General features: G+C 42.4%; 1 protein-coding gene across 1 annotated transcript; it reads left to right on the top strand.

Moving 5' to 3' along the window:
- Positions 1–1890: 1890 nt before the first annotated feature.
- Positions 1891–24076, top strand: LOC311341121 (uncharacterized protein; the record flags this gene model as incomplete). Its single annotated transcript, XM_084466022.1, has 5 exons — positions 1891–1910; positions 19000–19930; positions 20774–21398; positions 21972–22150; positions 23300–24076. Coding segments are annotated over 5 exons (2532 nt in total), but the record flags the coding sequence as incomplete, so codon positions are not given.
- Positions 24077–24397: the final 321 nt, after the last annotated feature.

Genomic DNA, 24397 nt, shown 5'->3' with positions numbered 1-24397 from the left:
GTTTGTTATCTTCAGCACACTTTCGGAGAGCGAAATTAGCACAGCTTGGTGATGACGTCGCGCCAAACAAATGGACCACCATCCGGTATTCCACCATCTGTTGACTGAAGTCCCCATTGGGCCACCAGAGAAATCGAGGTAGGTCTGCATCTGTCTCTGGCACTCGAACCTGATGGAACATGGCCTCAATGTCAGACATCAGAACAATGGGCTCCATCCTAAACCTGGTCAAGACTCCCACCAGTGCGCTTGTCAGGTCCTTGCAAGAGATGTGCATTTAGTGATGCGCCTTGAAATGATGCTGCGCAGTCAAAGACGATACGGATCTTCCCTTTCTTGGGATGGTATACACCGTGATGAGGGATATACCAAACCTTGCCGTCGCATCGTTCCTGACTTGTAGCTGGCACTCTCTGCATATCCACTGGATATCAGGTTGTCCATAAATGTAGTATAGTCTTTTTGGAATGCCGCATCCCTGCCAAACCTCCCCTTGAGGTTGAGAGTACGTTGCTCTGCAACTTTGCGATTGTTGGGCATGGTGATTGATTTGTCCTTCAGCGGCAATCCAACAACATAATGGCCATCAACCAGTTCCACAGTCTCGTTAGCCATTTCCAGGAACTTAGAGTCTTCCCTTGACAGCCCTTGCAGTTAATCCTGGCTGTTTTCAGGGAAGTCAGTCTTGAATTGTTGGTTCCAGAGCTCGTCAAGAGTGACAGCATAGATCCTGTTGATGCTAACTGCAGACTGAGTCACAGGATCGTCACTGCCCTCTCCTCCAAGGGGTCCATTTACAGTCCATCCAAGCATTGTTTTGACCGCATATGGCCCTCCATCCACACTTCGGATGACTTCCAGTGGTTCCAATGCTCTGGGAACATTCAAGCCAATTAACATCTCCACGTCTGCATCTATCTGTGGCAGATAGACAGGCTTCAGATGTGGCCATCTTTCCAGATCTTGCTGTCGTGGGATGTTACCTCTGTTAACAGGCATTTGATGTTGTGTGAAGATCTTCGGCATTTCACAGTACCAGTCACTGTCCAATCCAGCGACCTCCAAGTCCGATGCAATGCAACTGTCAACCACCTTCTCTTGGCCCATGGTACGTAAAAGAATCCTTGTTCTTCTCCCAGAGAGTCCCAGCTTATCCATCAGACCCATTGTGCAGAAGGACGCTGAACTCCCTGGGTCCAGAAAGGCGTAGGTTTCGACTGACCTTTGACCTTTACTGGCACGATAGCAAGCTTACAATCTTGCTCACCGGCCCCAGTAAGACCACCGGTTTGGACTTCGACTAGAGCACTGTCCACTGCTCTGTCAGAGTTGCTCCTGCCTTTCTCTGGATCTCCATTCTCCTTAGAGTGGATATGGAGCAAGCTGGGGTGTCGTGAGCCACATGTCTTGCAAGACAGACGTTTCCTGCACTCCTTGCTGATGTGCCCAGTGCACAAGCAGCCGAAGCAAACTCCATTTTTCTTCAGGAACTCCATCTTCTCACTGTGAGCTTTCTTCTCCAATAGAAAACACGACTCCAGTGTGTGTCTACCCTTTTTGCAGAAAAGGCAGGTCTTCTCGGGTCCATCTTTAACCCTGTTCTCCCAATGAGCATCTCTTTCCACAGTAGTGAAAGTTGTGGCAAAGCTGCTTCCTCTAGCCTTAGGACGAGGCACAGGTTTAGCTCTACCACTTTCTTTGAAGGCCCCTATGACTGGAGCATCTTGTATGTCTCCGAATACAGGGTCTGTAGTGATCCTAACTTCACACTCAATAAAGGTCACAATATCAGCAAACATAGCTCTTTTCCGATGCTTTTCCTGAATGTCACATGCCTTCGCTCGCCACTTGTCTCTCAACTTGTAAGGCAGCTTCTTGATCACAGAGACCATGTTTGCAGATGTGTTCAAGTCAGATAGGTTGTATACATCTTTCATGGCATTGTGACATCCTCGCAAGAATAAGCTCTATGCTTGTAAAGCTTTTCCATCCTCCGACTTTATTGCTGGCCATGCAAAGATCTTGTCCATATAAGCGGATGCTATGACGTGCTCATTTCCAAAGTGTTCCTGGAGTAAAGCCTTTGCTGTAGCATATCCAATGCCATCAGTCATGTGTTGACAACTTCTGACTAGCTGTTTAGGCTGACCCCTGGTGTATTGCTCCAGGTAATGCAGGAGGTCAACAGCATTGTCAGTCCTCAGTTCTATGGTCTGCTCAAATGACTGCATAAAGGCATGATAGTGCAGAGGATCACCGTCAAACAGTTGGATGTCTCTTTTAGGTAGTGAAGCAATGCATTGCTGATGCACCAACATCGAAGTTATGTCATTTTGTTTTTGCATTATAGACATCATGGTGTCCTGTTCACTGCTGATGTTTCCGGAAGCAGATTGTGTGTGTGTGTCTATGCAGAGACAGTGGGGCTCCTGTAGCCTTTGGGACTGTGCTCTGAGCCTGTGTGGGGGCTGAGGTCTTCTGGAGATGTTTGTTTCCATCACATTGCCTTTGTTTCGGCCTTGTGCCTCCAAACTCTGCAGGTTGTCCTCTTCCAACATCTCCAACATTTTGCCGTACAAAGGTCTCTGCATTAAAGTTGAGGCCACTTTCAAAGTAGGCTTCCATTCCATCCAATTTCTGAGAAGCAACACTCCGTACCCCTGACCCAGAGGTTCTCAAAACATTAAGCTTTGCCGCCGATGCGGCCATGTCCGTTTCAAGTTGAAGTTGTTCCTTTTGCTTTCTGACTCGAGCTTCCTGCTCTTGCAGCGCATGCCTTATTTTGGCTTCCTCTTCCTCAAGAGCATGCTTTTGTTCGAACCTTTTTCGAGCTATTAAAGCAGCCATTTCAGCTTCGGCTCTGACACGGGCAGATGCAGTTGAGGACACTTTTGACCTGATAGATTTTGAACCATGATTCTGGCTGCTATAGTTTGATATGCTGTCATCTGGCTGAATATCATCCTGAACATTATGTGACTGAGGCCCAGTCACTTCCACATTTTCCACACCTCCATTTTCCTCTTCTGCAGCCTCATGTAGCAGAGGGCTTTCATTTGAACTATTAGCCACCAGCAGAGGCCTGCTTGGGGATCCTCTGAGTTTGGTTACAGAAAACCATGCATTAACATCCTCATTAAAATCATCTTTATGTTTAATGATTTTTGAGAACCAACCGGTTTGTTTTTCTTGTTCATCATGAGGAATGAGAGGCATTAAGGAAGCATGTAGTTAATTAGAGGTGTGAGACAATTTCATCAAGCCATCAAGTTTCCCTTTAACAGCTGAAACATGTTTTCCATCTTTCATGAGCTCTTTCATAGAGCTTATCACAGTCTTTATTTCATCCACTTTCCTTTTTCGTTCCTTTTGTATGGACTCAATTTTATTTGCAAAAGCCTTTTCAGTTAGAATTACTTTCCTCTTTCCCATGTCCTGTTTCCCAACATCTGAACCAACACTTGTTCCACTCATCTTGAACGCACAAGTAAATGATCACAATGAGAGAATCCAAAGCAAAGCAGCCACATAAAACAGTCACAGCTATCGGCGATAGCATAGAGACAGAGCAGAGCACGTTAGTTTGTCACACACACAGCTTGGCCCGGCGGGCCGCGAACACGGCGTGATATCACAATTCACAATGACAGACAGTTTCCACTCAGCGGCGGGACCAGATCAAAGTGTTCCAATCAATCATGTATCACAGCAGTCACGGAACGGGTCGGGTACGTTGTGCGCGTCCTCCTTACATTGTTTGCATATCATGCATTCCTTTGTTGCTCCACGCGTCCATTTGTGACATGTCGGGTCCTTTCGTGGCTCCAATCCATGTGGTTGTGTTACAGTTTTGCTGACAAATGTATGGCGACTATCGAACCACTTATTTAGTCACCGAGAGGCTAGATCGGGAAAATATGTTTTTGCCAGACGCGCTGCTTGTTCAAAGAATCACTTAAAAATGGGTACTGTGTTTTGTTGGTTTTATTAGAGATAAGTTAAAAACGTTCCATAGTAGCATAGTCCTAAAGCAGTGGTCATCAACCTTTTTAAGCCCAAGATCACTGACCTCAGCCTTGGTGAAAGGCAAGATCTACCTATTGAAGCCTTGAGAGAAAAAACACAGCCCAGATTTTACTTCCAACTTGAGGCCTTTTATTTGGCTAATTGTATTTGAATTACATTGGCAACTCTAAGTTGCATTATATAATTTCATTCCAACACAAAAAATAAAGGCATGTGGGCTATTTTCCATTTGTATGAGGAAATTGTTTTGTTCATAGTAACCAACAAATCAACATAGATAATAATAATACATTTTACTTGCAGTTAGCAGATCATATGAAGTGCCATTGTTAACTGTTATGCTCAGTTCTGATTATATTATTATATATATATTACTGTGGAAAGTAACTATTGCAATACTTTCAAGTACATTTTTAAATGCTGAAATGTGTCTAATTTGGACAGCCCTCTTAAACGGAACTCAAAATACATGTGCATGTTTATGTTCATGTTCATGCACGCAAGCATGGAATGCATGGAAGCATGCAACGTTGAAAGATCAGATGTTTGAAATACTTGACACCGACGTGGAGAGGCACTTTTGACCAGGGCATAATGTGCATTTCACGATTACTCGTTCCAACAATTTCTTGGAGGGAAAAATAATGGCTATACTTCCATTTAAAGAAGGCTACTTTTGGATTATTTTGGCTCGTCATTCCTGTTTCTCGTTGACTCACTTGTGTCGTTGTGTGTCCGACTCTGCGTGCTTTCGAATAGTTGGCGTAGCACTTACACTGTGATACGCGAGACTCGAGTTCGCGTCCAGAGTATTTCATCGTAGGCCTATTCTTGGCGTAGGCTTCATTTTGTAATTCCCTTTATTAATTTTATTAATACCCTAATTAAGAATATTCAAAGAAATGGAAAATAAATGACATGAAAAGTTATTCGATTTCTCTAGTAGGAAGTAGGGCCTAATCCTACCTATGAACCCCGGACCACTGGATACAAGTCCGACACGTTAACTCGAGACTATCTCCCTGCATTCAAATTCGTGGTCAATATTAAATTAAAACATGTTACGATTACTACTACTTATGCATTCAACAGATCGCCGATTTTTGTGCCAGGCAGCCTCCCTGTTTGTATTAATGGTTACGGTGTTCCCTTTTTGAGTTATTATATGCGTGTAGGCCTACTCATAGACCTCCACAAACAGCTTCTGTTCGCCGCTGGAAAAGATCCCGCTCGGTCCTTTTCGGACATTTGATCCATGATTCGACATTCACGGTTATGGGCTGGTTACATATCTCGTGAACGCGCGTAATCCAGAATAACGTTAACGAGGCGTAGCCACGGGAGGGCCTGGGGCCTGCCTAATTCTCTCTCTCTCTCTCTCTCTCTCTCTCTCTCTCTCTCTCTCTCTCTCTCTCTCTCTCTCTCTCTCTCTCTCTCTCTCTCTCTCTCTCTCTCTCTCTCTCTCAAATAAATCTGGTGAGTCGCTTTGGCGGCATGTGTGATTCCGATGACTTAACTTTGTAATTTAATTCAACATTAGGGTTAGTAAAATATAAATATTTAAATTAATATGAAAAAATATGGCTACATGGCTATAAAATACAGCCTGAAATAAATAGGGATAAATGCTGTTTAAAAAAGTATTCATTGGTTAAACTATATTGACACATTTATTTATTAACATTTAACATGCCAGACACCTAGTTCGCTCATGCGCTAATACAGATCAAGCCAGGCTATGTCAAAAGTCTGACTAACCTCAATGCATTCAGCGTCATATTCAACATTTTTTGGTTCCGTGTAGGCCTTTAGCTAGACAGACAGCTGCGAAGGAATCTGAATTCGTTAAAGTGAATACATGCGTGTGGTAATACGTTTGTGTTTAAAATACCAAATTTAGACCAAACTTGTTCCAGATTAGAACTAAAAGCAATGTAATCGAAAATGCACCACTCTTAAGAGTTTCTATCGATTAGTACAGTGCATTGTGTTCTGCTTAGATTAGGTAAGGCAAGGCGACTTTATTTATTTAGCACTTCATGCTTCATATACAATAAAATTAAGTAATAAAATATATGAGTAAAATAAACAAAAGCAAAGTAAAATGAATACAATTAAATAATATAATAATAATAATAATAATAATAATAATAGCAAAGTGCAATGTAAGATTTAGAAGAAAGCTAAAGCAAACAGAAAAGTCTAGTCTAGAAAAGCAATAATAATCTATTACATTATATCATCTTGGAGCTCGGTCTCCGCTGATTGGACGAATACCAGACATTGGAATGCAGTCTTTCTGCACTGCATTGAGTTATGCGTGATGCTCTAAGATCAGGTATTTTGACGTCAACAACTCCGTAGGAGGGAAGAGCGTGAATTTGCAGGCGAATATGTCCTGGCAAGTGTATTCAGATTGAAATAATATATGTATATTGCAATAGGACACATTTGTGTGGCATCCTATTAACAATTACAGGACTGATAAGGTAAGCTTAATGATTTCCATTAAATATGATGTTATGTTATAGGGGTAGGACTATATGCGTTTGTAATCCATGGGGTATCAATGTTAATGTTGAATGTGTCTCCTCATAAGCCAATTCAAAGGAACGAATGTTTAAACGGCATACAATATCGAAATAAAGTCAGTAGTCTACACATTGCCTGTATCTGGGCCTTTTGTAGGCCTATGTGTTAAGTTGTCTTTGCCGCAATTTACATGACGAATCAGTGTTTCTGAAGTTGGAGAAGAAATCGAAATAAAGTCAGTAGTCTACACATTGCCTGTATCTGGGCCTTTATGGTAGGCCTACCCATACGACCTAAAATAAATCTCAAAGTTGCATTTGTTGACTAATTATCAAATGTGGAAGAGGTGATTGCGTTCGCTCAGGGTAATCCAGTCAGGGCAGCAGGAATTCTGGCCCCCCTGAAAGAATATCGGTGTGGGCCCCTCTCCCCCATTCATTGCCACCTTAAATGTTCTTGTTTTTCAGTGTTCTTGACGGTGCCTGGTGTAATACACCCAATTTGTTTCCTTTTTTACATTTAACGACTTAACAAGTCAGAGTATTATTATGTAAATTATGTATTATTAATTGTCTTATTCTCATTTCCCTGATTTGCAACACGTTATTACACCTCTGATTGCAAATACATTTTCAATTAACCACTCAACAAATAGGTGTGGGCAGGGCCGGAGTGGGACCCATTTTCGGCCCGGGAGTTTCAGGCCCACACTGGTCCACTTTTTTCAGTGATGGAAGAATTTGCATAAATGAACAGCACACAACTCGTACTATCCCTTTTTGGATCAACGTTTGTCAAATAAAAAATCCACCTCAAGGATCTGTTACTTTAACTATCAATTATATATATATAAATAAAATGTTAACCCATTACATATTTAGGATAATTTCAATGCATCATGTCAGTTCTATGTGTGGGTTATCTTATATCAAATATTTTTATATATTTTTTTTAGTCCTCTCTACCTGTCCCCTCAGCCCCTCAGCAGCATCAGACAGGCTGGACTGCTGCTCTGAGGCTACAAAATATTTTATATTTAATATAAATGACTATCTATCAAGTTTGTTCTGTCTTTTATATTTTCCATGAAAAATGCTGTCTAGTATTACCTGTTCAGCATCGGACTGGCTTATCTCTTCTGATGCTACAAAAAAAGAAGGGGTGACTTTATTGCTTGGACTAACTTACACAGATCATGCTGGAGTTTACATGATGATTTTCACAAATTATATTTGTGATTTGTCATATGGTTTAACAAAATTAACTAGAATAATGATGAATTGGTTTAAGCTTGTATGTTTGCAATCGGCATTGCAAACATAGCACAAATAGCTAAATGATTTATGTTGCAAATGAATCATTAGATCCACCTCTCTCTACCGGCTGCAACTTGTGTCTGTCCTCTAAACAGGTAGTTTATTTTGGCACATGTGGCGGAATCTTCCTCCAGTGCCCTTATTTTTTTAAATCAGGCTTTTTCGGCTACTCCTTGGCTTTTTCTGCCCTCCACAATCAACGACGTCGCTTCTGTTCGCTGATTCTCTTCTGTTAAAGACGCTGTTAAAGACGCAACGTGGGCCAAACCAACTAAAATAATTGGGAGGGGTGAACTACCGTACATTGTATAATCCATATTATATATACTGCGATGCTGGGGCTGAAATTTCAGATGAATTAAGTCTACTTTAGGAGAAGATAAAATTATGGTCAAAGTATTTTTTTTCTTTCACCCAAGCAGCCCAAAATACATTTGAAAGTGGACCGGCCCAACGGGAAACCTCCCGAACGTCCCGATGGCCACTCCGGGCCTGGGTGTGGGTATTTTATTGTATTTAACAATCAAGCACTGATATGCAAAAAACTAAGTGTCCTGGCTCAAGATAGTCCACAGGTAAATATGTAGCATTTAACTTAAATGTGCAAGTGAAACAAAGAGCACATGGAATACGTTGTTGTAAAACAAATATCCAAAACAACAACAAGCCTCATCTAATCTCAATTAAAGTTTAAATTGGCTTGATTGTTCACCGTAAGTCTCATCGCTCACTCACTTCCGATGAGGAAGAACCATGGGAAGAACCAGGCACGTGCACACATAGGGCCCTAGGGGTGCTTGAGCCCCTGCCCTTTTTGCCTCGTATTAAAAAGTGCCCTCTGAGTGTTCTTCAACAATCGCGCCCGCAATAGCGCTCGTCCGCGATCCAACCCCCGTTAACAATAGCCCCTCAAAACTCCTGAGTGTGCACGTCCCTGGGAAGAACGAACCGCGGTGTGGACCAAACCATTTTTTAAGAAGGGGCCAAGGGGATTATTGAAATTATTAAAATTACAATATTGTATGATTTGTGGCTTTGTTTTAATTCGGATTCATTCATAGGAATATATATTAGTTCAGTGTATGCATAATCATTTTGTCATAGAGGCTACTGGGGGCTGTGTGTGGGCCCTTATAATTGTCATAACCTTTCCCCCCTATACGACGGCGCTGCTGGTTACATATCTCGTGAACGCGCGTAATCCAGAATAACGTTAACGAGGCGTAGCCACGGGAGGGCCTGGGGCCTGCCTAATTCTCTCTCTCTCTCTCTCTCTCTCTCTCTCTCTCTCTCTCTCTCTCTCTCTCTCTCTCTCTCTCTCTCTCTCAAATAAATCTGGTGAGTCGCTTTGGCGGCATGTGTGATTCCGATGACTTAACTTTGTAATTTAATTCAACATTAGGGTTAGTAAAATATAAATATTTAAATTAATATGAAAAAATATGGCTACATGGCTATAAAATACAGCCTGAAATAAATAGGCATAAATGCTGTTTAAAAAAGTATTCATTGGTTAAACTATATTGACACATTTATTTATTAACATTTAACATGCCAGACACCTAGTTCGCTCATGCGCTAATACAGACTAGTAAGCCAGGCTATGTCAAAAGTCTGACTAACCTCAATGCATTCAGCGTCATATTCAACATTTTTTGGTTCCGTGTAGGCCTTTAGCTAGACAGACAGCTGCGAAGGAATCTGAATTCGTTAAAGTGAATACATGCGTGTGGTAATACGTTTGTGTTTAAAATACCAAATTTAGACCAAACTTGTTCCAGATTAGAACTAAAAGCAATGTAATCGAAAATGCACCACTCTTAAGAGTTTCTATCGATTAGTACAGTGCATTGTGTTCTGCTTAGATTAGGTAAGGCAAGGCGACTTTATTTATTTAGCACTTCATGCTTCATATACAATAAAATTAAGTAATAAAATATATGAGTAAAAGAAACAAAAGCAAAGTAAAATGAATACAATTAAATAATATAATAAAATAGCAAAGTGCAATGTAAGATTTAGAAGAAAGCTAAAGCAAACAGAAAAGTCTAGTCTAGAAAAGCAATAATAATCTATTACATTATATCATCTTGGAGCTCGGTCTCCGCTGATTGGACGAATACCAGACATTGGAATGCAGTCTTTCTGCACTGCATTGAGTTATGCGTGATGCTCTAAGATCAGGTATTTTGACGTCAACAACTCCGTAGGAGGGAAGAGCGTGAATTTGCAGGCGAATATGTCCTGGCAAGTGTATTCAGATTGAAATAATATATGTATATTGCAATAGGACACATTTGTGTGGCATCCTATTAACAATTACAGGACTGATAAGGTAAGCTTAATGATTTCCATTAAATATGATGTTATGTTATAGGGGTAGGACTATATGCGTTTGTAATCCATGGGGTATCAATGTTAAACGGTGAATGTGTCTCCTCATAAGCCAATTCAAAGGAACGAATGTTTAAACGGCGTACAATATCGAAATAAAGTCAGTAGTCTACACATTGCCTGTATCTGGGCCTTTATGGTAGGCGTAGGCCTATGTGTTAAGTTGTCTTTGCCGCAATTTACATGACGAATCAGTGTTTCTGAAGTTGGAGAAGAAAACGCTATTCCATGTGTGAATTATGCCTATTATTTGGCCATAAACTGAGCCATTTGAAGTTTGAATTTCATGTGGTCATGAATCTGTCTCAGCGGAGACTGCAAACGCGCTGTTAAAATATCAACTCGCTAAGTGAAATGCGCTGGGTCTTAAAGGGGATGGCAGGTGGTTTATTGGTTTATTGCACGTTACGCCTAAAACACACCTACAGGTTTCAGCCCAACCCTTTTTAGATTTGCGCTGGGCGGAAAGCTCATTTATCTCGCCATCATAATAGCAACAGCGCCGTAGAACCGCCCACAAAGTACTTTGACTTTGCGCCTTGACGTCTGCGTTTTAGACCGTCTAACTAGGGCCCAATATGTCGAATGGCTGAAATCAAGTGAAGAGATTTGAACAGAGTTCAATAGTTTAAATGGAGTAAACAATGTTAGCATGCACACCAATTTAAAAATAAAAATATATAAAATGGTTGGAAACAAATAAACTAAAGAGTTAAACAAATATCAAAAGTGATACATTTTGAATACATTTGAAATTAAATATAGAATAGCTGGGCTGTTCCGATAAAGTTTCAAATGGTTGACTAAAGTCAGTGTTACAGTAAAGTGTGTGTGTGTGTGTGTGTGTGTGTGTGTTTGAGAGAGTGTGTGTATTATTGACTTTATTCTTTCACATTTAGTTAATCGAGATGAGCTCACAAAATAATAGCTCGTAATGTTGGACTCCATTGAGTCTCAGCTTTCATATGACATGAAAGACGTGAAAAATATTGTATTTTTGCACATTAGCATTTAGCTTCTACCGGAAGTACATCAGATAATTAGGAAGCACTTATAACACATAAGTGGGGTTCCCCACATACAAACGGCTGAGATATAACAATCATACTTCCAACCGATTAATAATTGTAGAGCCAGTGAAACAAGAATACCGTAATCGTTTAACACATTTTGTTTCTAGGTTAAATATTGGTAAGGCTCTGCGACGTCCGAAATGGTTAGCTTTTGTGATAGCCTCCTTGGGCTAGAGCAGGTGGAATTCTCACGCTCTAGCCTCAGCGTAGATCAATGAGACCCACTGAAAATATATGTAGCAGGTTAAAAATTAAACAATTGATTCTGAAAAAAGTATAAATTATGAAAAAAAATCTGTTTTGATATATTTGAAGATCAAAGTGTGTTGATTTGTTAAATATTTTAACAAAGGTTAACGGTTAAAAATTTACCAAGTTGCGAAGTAGTTGAAGTGTCAAAGAATGGGCAGACGGCTTCACAGTCCTCTCATTGACTTCCATTATAAAAAATAATATTTTCAAAGTAGGATATCTTAAAAAGCTGAAAACATAAAAAAAACGGTACTGTACGACTCAAAGCTAATATGAATATTTTAGAAGTGGAATGGACTCTCTCTGGAAATTGTGGATGGAGTAGGTTCCCAAAATGTGTAGAGAATAATAAATAAAGAAAGAAAGAATTAAGCTTAAGAACAACAACAGTTGAGCTCCTTGCAGCACTCACCTAATAAGAAACAGAACCAGATTAATAGTTGTTGAATTGCTAAATATAGAATGTGGACTATAAATGATCTAAATGACCAACCACATTATTGAGTGTGTGAGTAGGGGGAGAGTGTGTGTGTGTGTGTGTGTGTGTGTGTGTGTGTGTGTGTGTGTTTGTGTCCAAGGCTAAGTTACCGTGGCCCATGGGTGACAGCCAGCCTCCCCGTTATGGTTGCAAATTAAAGGGTGGGGCCCGTTGTACTCCTATTTCACTTTTATGTGAATGAGGGCATTGAACTAACTAAAATTATATGTTTGGTGGTTCCAGCCCAACCTGAACTGGTGTAACCCTCGCTGAGTGGATATAGGAAGATTAGGGCTGTCAAGCGATTATTGAATTATCGAAAAAATTATGGAATTAATTACAGGCTCTGTGATTAATTAATCTAAATTAATCGCATACTTACATTTTGCCGAGAAAGTATTTCAAAGTAATTGAATTCAAATAAATTATGGCAAATGAGTGATTCAATGAATAATAGACATAATAGACTTCAAAGTTCAATGTCTCTTTTATTTAAAACATGTCTTTCATTAACATACAGTGCATTTTAAGATCAAATTAATAACATTTCCATCTCACTCAAGATGCAATGCATTTCAGGCAAAAAAATATACAATACTTTGTTTTGACTTTAACACTTTTTCTTGAATACTGCCAAAAAAAACTCAATCTGAAAAAAAATAAAATAAAAAAATAATAATCTGCGTTAATTTTTTGAACGTGTTGTTTTTTCTATGATTAATTAATCGAAATTAACACATTAATTTGACAGCCCTAAGGAAGATATAAAAAAACACACCATTAATGTGAGCCTAGAATGAATAAGATAGAGACATGTGCTCTTGTATATGAATCAGGGCATACATTTGGATGCTCTAGCCCTACAGGAAAGGCTAAAAAAGCATAATCAAATGCTCCATTGAAATGCATTGGAAACACAAGCTAGATATTCATCCAATTTCATAGCCAAGGGATCGTAATTTAGCCATAAGACCTTTCAATCAGGGGGCATCTTGAAAATGCTCTGTGAAAATCTTTGGTCGCTTAGTGAACACTTGGACCCTATCCCTAACCCTAACACTAACCTTAACCTAGCATTTGCTTTATGAGTCACTTCTTTTAGGGCTGGAGCCCCAAAATTGAGAATAGTCTATATTTACTAATCTTATTAAATGATTAAATGATTTAGCCGGCTTTTTCCTCAAACCACAGTGCACTGGTTGCCATAATGACATTATGTGGCCGGAAATGGTTTTGTTTTTGACGCAATCTAGGTTTCACATTTCTCTTAGTGACATATATAGCCCTCAGACTGATTTATAAAGTATTTTATTAATTAAAATGTAATGCCGCCTCCAAAACGCTCAGAGTTTCCGGGAGTTTCGGAGGTTCAGACCTTAAAAGGAAAGTGCTTTGAACACTCCGTTGGGTCGGAGTTTTCGCTCAGAGTTTCGTGCGGAAGCAAAGCAACCGGAGTCCTCCGAGTTCACGTCACAACAATGGATGCCCATTTCGCTGTCATTACATTGATAGACTAAAGTGAACTTGCATTAAGCATTAAGAGGCAAACTTAACACCCATTCTAACATTTGCATTGCAATACATTGCTTACAATTATAAACAACCCCCTGATAAATTCTCAACCATCACAAGCAGTTCTAATAACTGATTCATCTGATTCAGCAAAGAAGCGCAAAGAGGCCCCTGCGGGCATCCATACTTGTTGTTGTTAGAGTAAGAGCTTCCGAAATGCCAAGCTGTTTTGAAGGCAATTTTTTATCTTTAGATTAGTAAATGACTGAAGTGCACTATTGGAGATAAAGAAAAAGAAAAAAGTGAACTGTGTTTACATTGTATACATATATATATATATATATATATATATATATATATATATATATGTACCTCATCACAGCATTCCAATCCTATCACAGGAAACAAGAATCAATCATTTCAGGGGTTGTTCCAAATATTGTGTTCATATTACATGTTCACGCTCATGTATTAAATACAGGATGTATGTGCATGTTACAGAAAATTGAATAATGGCCATTGGTCGCCAGTGGCCACAAACACATGGATATATACGAGAACTTGGGTGCAGGGGAATTCCGAACAAAAAGGTAGCTCATGGTTCCACATGTTTTAAATACATGTTGTGTAATAAAATATATAATTTTGGTAATTTCTTAAAGAGAATTTATCCTACTCCGATTTTATTCCCTCAAGACCCCAAATGAGCATGAAAAACGCCACGAGCAGTTTAACTAACCAATTAAACATCATATACAATCAATACAAAATTCTGGCAAGACCCAAAATAATATTTGTAATAACTTACAAACTGAATAACTTTTCGTACCATTGTATGAGGATACATCGCTGCAAAATGACCAAAGGTTTAGAGCGAGGAGTGTAGCAATTTTAATAATTGTGTTATTGTGCTTCAATCGCTTGAAGTTTGTATCACTTTCGCTATACTGCTATCCTGTGGTTGATTTAGAAAAAATGGTGCGATGAGTAATCACTTTGACAAACGATTAAATGTTGGCTTATAGGTGTTGCATGACTAGAATGTCCCGCGGGAACTAGCTACGCATATAAACTTAACCTCATCCATGTTGACGTGTGTGTGTGTGTGTGTGTGTGTGTGTGTGTGTGTGTGTGTGTGTGTGTGTGTGTGTGTGTGTGTGTGTGTGTGTGTGTGTGTGTGTGTGTGTGTGTGTGTGTATAGGACTTAGAACAAAACTTGGACAATATTAAAATCATAAATTATATAAAGAGATGAAGTGACAATGGCTATTTAATGAAATGTATTCCACTGAATAATTTAGAAAGTGGAAACTAAATAATGAAGATATGCATGCACATTTAAAAATAACTTACCAACTAAGGGAAATAGGCATTGTTGTCGTCGCTGAACATAGGCTGTAAAAGGGATGCAAATGAACAGTAAGAACAAAATGATTTTTTTTAAATGAATGATTAAAAAAATCAATGGGGAATGTAATACATTTCTTTAACTAATTTAATCGTTGGTAAAATGTTTAGCTTCATTCTCAAATACACAACTCACAAAGGGAGACCTTTCTGTGCAATAGTTAAAGCAGCTACGGACAACAATACTAGCCTGGGGACCTTCCTGATAACCTGACCTCACAATCTGTTTTGCTACACGGATCATTCTGAACATTCTGAAAACATGTGCCGCGATCACGGTGCACTATTCAGAATGGCGAAAATGAATTTTCCGTCAAGAAACTCTGCTAATGGATACCCTGTTATTTCTTAATAGTTTTGATTAAGTATATTTCTGCAATAACTGCACTTAAAGCTGTGTTTACTTGACTTAGGTTAACGTTGATGCTCCTTGCTTCAGAAAACTCCATTTCTGTTTTATCAGCATTGGCCTGTATTTGACAACAGCAACTATGATGCAGTCCCTGAATGGCAGTAACATCATCAACTATGACTCAGTGCCTTATTGGCCCCATTTGAATTGTAATTTTAGGAAATCGGTGTGGGCAAAGAATGCTTCAGACTGATTAGTGTAGCGAAACAGCACAGCCTCCAGGCTACAAGAATACATTAGTTGTCATCTTTATGATTATTACATTATTGATACATATTTCTACAAACATTGAATAACATTTTAATGTGTCCTTAGGTTCAAAAGTAACACGTTTAAATATGAAAGCATTCAGAATCATATTTATAGGTAAGTCTTATAACAAAGAAAATATTTTCAGGTTGATGGTTAAATGAAAAAAAAATCTAAAACAAACATGCATTTACCAACCCAAGCAGTTTTAGGAATCGCAAATGCTACAGCAGAGGGTCCCACGACAGCTAATGCAGGGCTGACCTCTAGAACTGAAAGACCAACAAGTACATCTGAGGAAATCAAGACTAGTACAATGGGACCCCCCGTCATCACTCCAATACCATCAACAATAATCCAACCCGCAACTACAAGACCAACAAAAACTAAAGGACTCACAACAACTGCTGAATCAAAAATGGCAACTGAGAGACAAACTATGACAAGTGTAACGACAGCAACGACAACTGCTGCACCAACATCGACAACTGCTGCACCGACGACAACTGCTGCACAAACGACAACAACTGCACCATCTACAACTGCTGCACCAACAAAAACAACTGCTGCACCAACGACCACAACTGTTACACCAACGACAATAACTGCTGCACCAACAACAACTGCTGAACCAACGACAACAACTGCTGCACCAACAACAACTTCTGCACCAACAACAACAACAACTGATGCAAAAACAACAACAACTGCTGCACCAACAACTGCTAAACCAACAATGACAACTGCTGCACCAAGGACAGCAACTGCTGCACCAACGAGAACAACTGCTGCATCAACGACGACATTTGCTGAACCAACAACTGCTGAACCAACAACAGCTGTGGCACCAAGGACGACAACTGCTTCACCAATGACAACAACTACTGCCCCAACAATGACAACTGCTGCTCCAACAACTGCTGCACCAACAACAACAACTGCTGCACCAATGACGACAACTGCTTCACCAACTACAACAACTGCTGCTCCAACAACTGCTGCACCAACAACAACAACTGCTGCACCAACGACAACAACTGCTTCACCAACTGCTGCCCCAACAATGACAACTGCTGCTCCAACAACTGCTGCCCCAACAACGACAACTGCTGCTCCAACAACTGCTGCACCAACAACAATTGCGGGACCAATGACAACAACTGCTGCACCAACAACCACAACTGCTGTACCAACGACTCCAACTGCTGCACCAACGACAACAGCTGCACCAACAACGACAACAGCTGCTCCAACAACTGCTTCACCAACAACAACAACTGCGGGACCAATGACAACAATTGCTACACCAACAACCACAACTGCTGCACCAACAACAACTACTGCACCAACGACCACAACTGCTGCACCAACGACAACAAATGTTGCACCAACAATAACTACTACTGCAACAATGACAACAACTGTTCCATCAACAACAGCAACGGCTGAACCAACAACAACTGCTGCACCAACAACGACAAATGCTGTACCAACTACAACAATTGCTGCACCAACGACAAAAACTGATGCACCAACGACGACAACTGCGGCACCAATGACAACAACTTTGGCACCAAAAACTACAACTGCTGCACCAACGAAAACAACTGATGCACCAACAACGACAACTGCTGAACCAACGACAACAACTGCTGCACCAACAACAACTGCAGCACCAACGACTACAACTGCTTCACCAACAAAAACAACTGATGCACCAACGACAACAACTTCTGAACCAACGATGACAACTGCTGCACCAACAACAACAACTGCGGTACCCACAACAACAACTGCTGCACCAAGAACTGCGGCACCGACGACAACAACTGTTGCACCAACGACTACAACTGCTGCACCAACGACGACAACTGCTTCACTAACAACAACTGCTGCATCAACGACAACATCTGCTGCACTAACAACGATAACTGCTGCACCAACAACAACAACAACTGCTGCACCAACAACGACTTCTGCTGCAACAACAACAACAACTGCTCCACAAACAACAACTGTCGAACCAACAACTGCTGCACCAACAATGAAAACTGCTGCAGCAACGACAACAAATGTTGCACCAACAACGACAACTGCTGCAACAATGACAACAACTGTTCCACCAACAACAACAAATGCTGCACCAAGAACAACACCTGCTGAACCAACGGCAATAACTGCTGCAACAACAACGGCTGAACCAACAACAACTTCTGCACCAACAGATGCTGCACCAACGACAACAACTGCTACGCCAACCACAACAACTGCTGCACCAACAACGACAACTGCTGAAGCAACAATGACAACTGCTGAACCAACGACAACAACTGCTGCACCAACAACTGCAGCACCACCGACAACAATTGTTGCACCAACAATAACAACATCTGCACCAACATTAACAACTGCTGCACCAACAACAACAACAACTGCTGCACCAACAACGTCAACTGCAGGACCAACAACAACTGCTGCACCAACAACAAAAACTCCTGCACCAACAAGAAATGCTGCACCAACGACGACAACTGCTTCACCAACGACAACAACTGCTGCACCAACGACAACAATTGTTGCACCAACGACTCCATCTGCTGCACCAACAACGATAACTGCAGCACAGACACCGACAACTTCTAAACCAACAACGACAACTGCTTCACCAAAGACAACAACTGCTGCCCCAACAACGACAACTGCTAAACCAACAACCACAAATGCTGCAACAACGAATACAATTGCTGTACCAACAACTGCTGCAGCAAGAACGACAACTGCAGCACCGACAACTGTTGCACCAACGACAGCAACTGATGCACCAACAAAAACAACTGCGGTACCTACAACAACAACTGCTGCACCAACAACTGCGGCACCAACGACAACATCTGCTGCATCAACAACAACAACTGCTGCACCAACAACGACAACTGCTGCACCAACAACAACAAGTGCTGCACCAACAACGACAACTGCTGCACCAACAACAACAAGTGCTGCACCAACAACAACAACTTCTGAACCAACAACAACTGTTGCACCAACAACGACAAATGCTGCACCAACTACAACAACTGCTGCACCAACGACAGCAACTGATGCACCAACGACGACAACTGCGGCAACAATGACAACAACTGCTGCACCAACAACGACAACTGCTGAACCAATGACAACAACTGCTGCACCAACAACAACTGCAGCACCAATGACAACAATTGTTGCACCAACGACTACAACTGCTGTACCAAGGACGACAACTTCTGCACCAACGATGACAACTGCTGCACCAACAATAACAACTTCTGCACCAACGATAACAACTGCTGCACCAACAACAACAAGAACTGCTGCACCAACAACGTCAACTGCAGGACCAACAACGTCAACTGCAGGACCAACAACGACAACTGCTGCACCAACAACTGCTGTACCAACAACAACTACTGCACCAACAATGACAACTGCTTCACCAACGACAACAATTGCTGCAGCACCGACGACAACTGCTGTACCAACAACAACTGTAGCACCAACGACGACAACTGCTTCATCAACAACAACTACTGCCCCAACAAGGACAACTGCTGCTCCAACAACTGCTGCACCAACAACAACTGCTGCACCAACAACAACAACTGCTTCAACAACTACAACAACTGCTGCCCTAACAACGACAACTGCTGCACCAACGACAACAGCTGCACCAACAACGACAACTGTTTCACGAAAGACAACAACTGCTGCCCCAACAACAATTGCGGGACCAATGACAACAACTGCTGCACCAACAACCACAACTGCTGCACCAATGACTCCAACTGCTGCACCAACGACAACAGCTGCACCAACAACGACAACAGCTGCTCCAACAACTGCTTCACCAACAACAACAACTGCGGGACCAATGACAACAATTGCTACACCAACAACCACAAATGCTGCACCAACAACGACAAATGCTGAACCAACAACGACAACTGCGGCACCAATGACAACAACTTTGGCACCAAAAACTACAACTGCTGCACCAACGAAAACAACTGATGCACCAACGACAACAACTGTTCCATCAACAACAGCAACGGCTGAACCAACAACAACTGCTGCACCAACAACGACAACTGCTGAACCAACAACGACAACTGCTGAACCAACGACAACAATTGTTGCACCAACGACTACAACTGCTTCACCAACAAAAACAACTGATGCACCAACGACAACAACTTCTGAACCAACGATGACAACTGCTGCACCAACAACAACAACTGCGGTACCCACAACAACAACTGCTGCACCAAGAACTGCGGCACCGACGACTACAACTGCTGCACCAACGACGACAACTGCTTCACTAACAACAACTGCTGCATCAACGACAACATCTGCTGCACTAACAACGATAACTCCTGCACCAACAACAACAACAACTGCTGCACCAACAACGACAACTGCTCCACAAACAACAACTGTCGAACCAACAACTGCTGCACCAACAATGAAAACTGCTGCAGCAACGACAACAAATGTTGCACCAACAACGACAACTGCTGCAACAATGACAACAACTGTTCCACCAACAACAACAAATGCTGCACCAAGAACAACACCTGCTGAACCAACGGCAATAACTGCTGCAACAACAACGGCTGAACCAACAACAACAACTTCTGCACCAACAGATGCTGCACCAACGACAACAACTGCTGCACCAACGACAACAACTGCTGCACCAACGACGACAACTGCTGAAGCAACAACGACAACTGCTGAACCAACGACAACAACTGCTGCACCAACAACTGCAGCACCACCGACAACAATTGTTGCACCAACAATAACAACATCTGCACCAACATTAACAACTGCTGCACCAACAACAACTGCTGCACCAACAACGTCAACTGCAGGACCAACAACAACTGCTGCACCAACAACAAAAACTCCTGCACCAACAAGAAATGCTGCACCAACGACGACAACTGCTTCACCAACGACAACAACTGCTGCACCAACGACAACAATTGTTGCACCAACGACTCCAACTGCTGCACCAACAACGATAACTGCAGCACAGACACCGACAACTTCTAAACCAACAACGACAACTGCTTCACCAAAGACAACAACTGCTGCCCCAACAACGACAACTGCTAAACCAACAACCACAAATGCTGCAACAACGACTACAATTGCTGTACCAACAACTGCTGCAGCAAGAACAACAACTGCAGCACCGACAACGACAACTGTTGCACCAACGACAGCAACTGATGCACCAACAAAAACAACTGCGGTACCTACAACAACAACTGCTGCACCAACAACGACAACTGCTGAACCAATGACAACAACTGCTGCACCAACAACAACTGCAGCACCAACGACTACAACTGCTGCACCAACAACAACAACTGCTGCACCAACAACAACAAGAACTGCTGCACCAACAACGTCAACTGCAGGACCAACAACGACAACTGCTGCACCAACAACAACAACTGCTGTACCAACAACAACTACTGCACCAACAATGACAACTGCTTCACCAACGACAACAATTGCTGCACCAACGACAACAACTGCTGTACCAACAACAACTGCAGCACCAACGATGACAACTGCTTCATCAACAACAACTACTGCCCCAACAAGGACAACTGCTGCTCCAACAACTGCTGCACCAACAACAACAACTGCTGCCCTAACAACGACAACTGCTGCACCAACGACAACAGCTGCACCAACAACGACAACTGTTTCACGAAAGACAACAACTGCTGCCCCAACAACTGCGGCACCAACAACAACGACAACAATTGTTGCACCAACGACTACAACTGCTGCACCAACGATGACAACTGCTGCACCAACAACAACAACTTCTGCACCAACGATAACAACTGCTGCACCAACAACAACAACAACTGCTGCACCAACAATGTCAACTGCAGGACCAACAACTGCTGCACCAACAACAACAACTGCTGCACCAACAACAACTGCTGCACCAACGAAAACTGCTTCACCACCAACAACAACAACAACAACTACTGCCCCAACAACAACGACAACTGCTGCTCCAACAACTGCTGCACCAACAACAACAACTGCTGCACCAACGACAACAACTGCTTCACCAACTGCTGCCCCAACAATGACAACTGCTGCTCCAACAACTGCTGCCCCAACAACGACAACTGCTGCCCCAACAACTGCTGCCCCAACAACGACAACTGCTGCTCCAACAACTGCTGCACCAACAACCACAACTGCTGTACCAACGACTCCAACTGCTGCACCAACAACAACAGCTGCACCAACAACGACAACAGCTGCTCCAACAACTGCTTCACCAACAACAACAACTGCGGGACCAATGACAACAATTGCTACACCAACAACCACAAATGCTGCACCAACGACTACAACTGCTGCACCAACAACAACTACTGCACCAACGACCACAACTGCTGCACCAACGACAACAAATGTTGCACCAACAATAACTACTACTGCAACAATGACAACAACTGTTCCATCAACAACAGCAACGGCTGAACCAACAACAACTGCTGCACCAACAACGACAAATGCTGCACCAACTACAACAATTGCTGCACCAACGACAAAAACTGATGCACCAACGACGACAACTGCGGCACCAATGACAACAACTTTGGCACCAAAAACTACAACTGCTGCACCAACGAAAACAACTGATGCACCAACAATGACAACTGCTGAACCAACAACGACAACTGCTGAACCAACGACAACAACTGCTGCACCAACAACAACTGCAGCACCAACGACAACAATTGTTGCACCAACGACTACAACTGCTTCACCAACAAAAACAACTGATGCACCAACGACAACAACTTCTGAACCAACGATGACAACTGCTGCACCAACAACAACAACTGCGGTACCCACAACAACAACTGCTGCACCAAGAACTGCGGCACCGACGACAACAACTGTTGCACCAACGACTACAACTGCTGCACCAACGACGACAACTGCTTCACTAACAACAACTGCTGCATCAACGACAACATCTGCTGGACTAACAACGATAACTGCTGCAGCAACGACAACAAATGTTGCACCAACAACGACAACTGCTGCAACAATGACAACAACTGTTCCACCAACAACAACAAATGCTGCACCAAGAACAACACCTGCTGAACCAACGGCAATAACTGCTGCAACAACAACGGCTGAACCAACAACAACAACTTCTGCACCAACAGATGCTGCACCAACGACAACAACTGCTACGCCAACCACAACAACTGCTGCACCAACAACGACAACTGCTGAACCAACGACAACAACTGCTGCACCAACAACTGCAGCACCACCGACAACAATTGTTGCACCAACAATAACAACATCTGCACCAACATTAACAACTGCTGCACCAACAACAACAACAACTGCTGCACCAACAACGTCAACTGCAGGACCAACAACAACTGCTGCACCAACAACAAAAACTCCTGCACCAACAAGAAATGCTGCACCAACGACGACAACTGCTTCACCAACGACAACAACTGCTGCACCAACGACAACAATTGTTGCACCAACGACTCCAACTGCTGCACCAACAACGATAACTGCAGCACAGACACCGACAACTTCTAAACCAACAACGACAACTGCTTCACCAAAGACAACAACTGCTGCCCCAACAACGACAACTGCTAAACCAACAACCACAAATGCTGCAACAACGACTACAATTGCTGTACCAACAACTGCTGCAGCAAGAACGACAACTGCAGCACCGACAACGACAACTGTTGCACCAACGACAGCAACTGATGCACCAACAAAAACAACTGCGGTACCTACAACAACAACTGCTGCACCAACAACTGCGGAACCAACGACAACATCTGCTGCATCAACAACAACAACTGCTGCACCAACAACAACAAGTGCTGCACCAACAACAACAACTTCTGCACCAACAACAACTGTTGCACCAACAACGACAAATGCTGCACCAACTACAACAACTGCTGCACCAACGACAGCAACTGATGCACCAACGACGACAACTGCGGCAACAATGACAACAACTGCTGCACCAACAACGACAACTGCTGAACCAATGACAACAACTGCTGCACCAACAACAACTGCAGCACCAACGACAACAATTGTTGCACCAACGACTACAACTGCTGTACCAAGGACGACAACTTCTGCACCAACGATGACAACTGCTGCAACAACAATAACTTCTGCACCAACGATAACAACTGCTGCACCAACAACAACAAGAACTGCTGCACCAACAACGTCAACTGCAGGACCAACAACGTCAACTGCAGGACCAACAACGACAACTGCTGCACCAACAACAACAACTGCTGTACCAACAACAACTACTGTACCAACGACAACAATTGCTGCACCAACGACGACAACTGCTGTACCAACAACAACTGCAGCACCAACGGGAATAACTGCTGCAACAACAACAGCTGAACCAACAACAACAACTTCTGCACCAACAACAACTGTTGCACCAACAACTACAACTGCTTCACCAACGAAAACAACTGATGCACCAATGACAATAACTGCTACACCAACCACAACAACTGCTGCACCAACAACGACAACTGCTGCACCAACAACAACTGCAGCACAAACGACAACAATTGTTGCAACAACGACTACAACTGCTGCACCAACGATGACAACTGCTGCACCA

Source organism: Micromesistius poutassou (assembly GCF_964030765.1).
Source record: "Micromesistius poutassou genome assembly, chromosome: 3".
Lineage (NCBI taxonomy): Eukaryota > Metazoa > Chordata > Actinopteri > Gadiformes > Gadidae > Micromesistius > Micromesistius poutassou.
The sequence above is the reverse complement of the archived record's forward strand: the minus strand, read 5'-3'. Positions and strand labels throughout refer to the sequence as shown.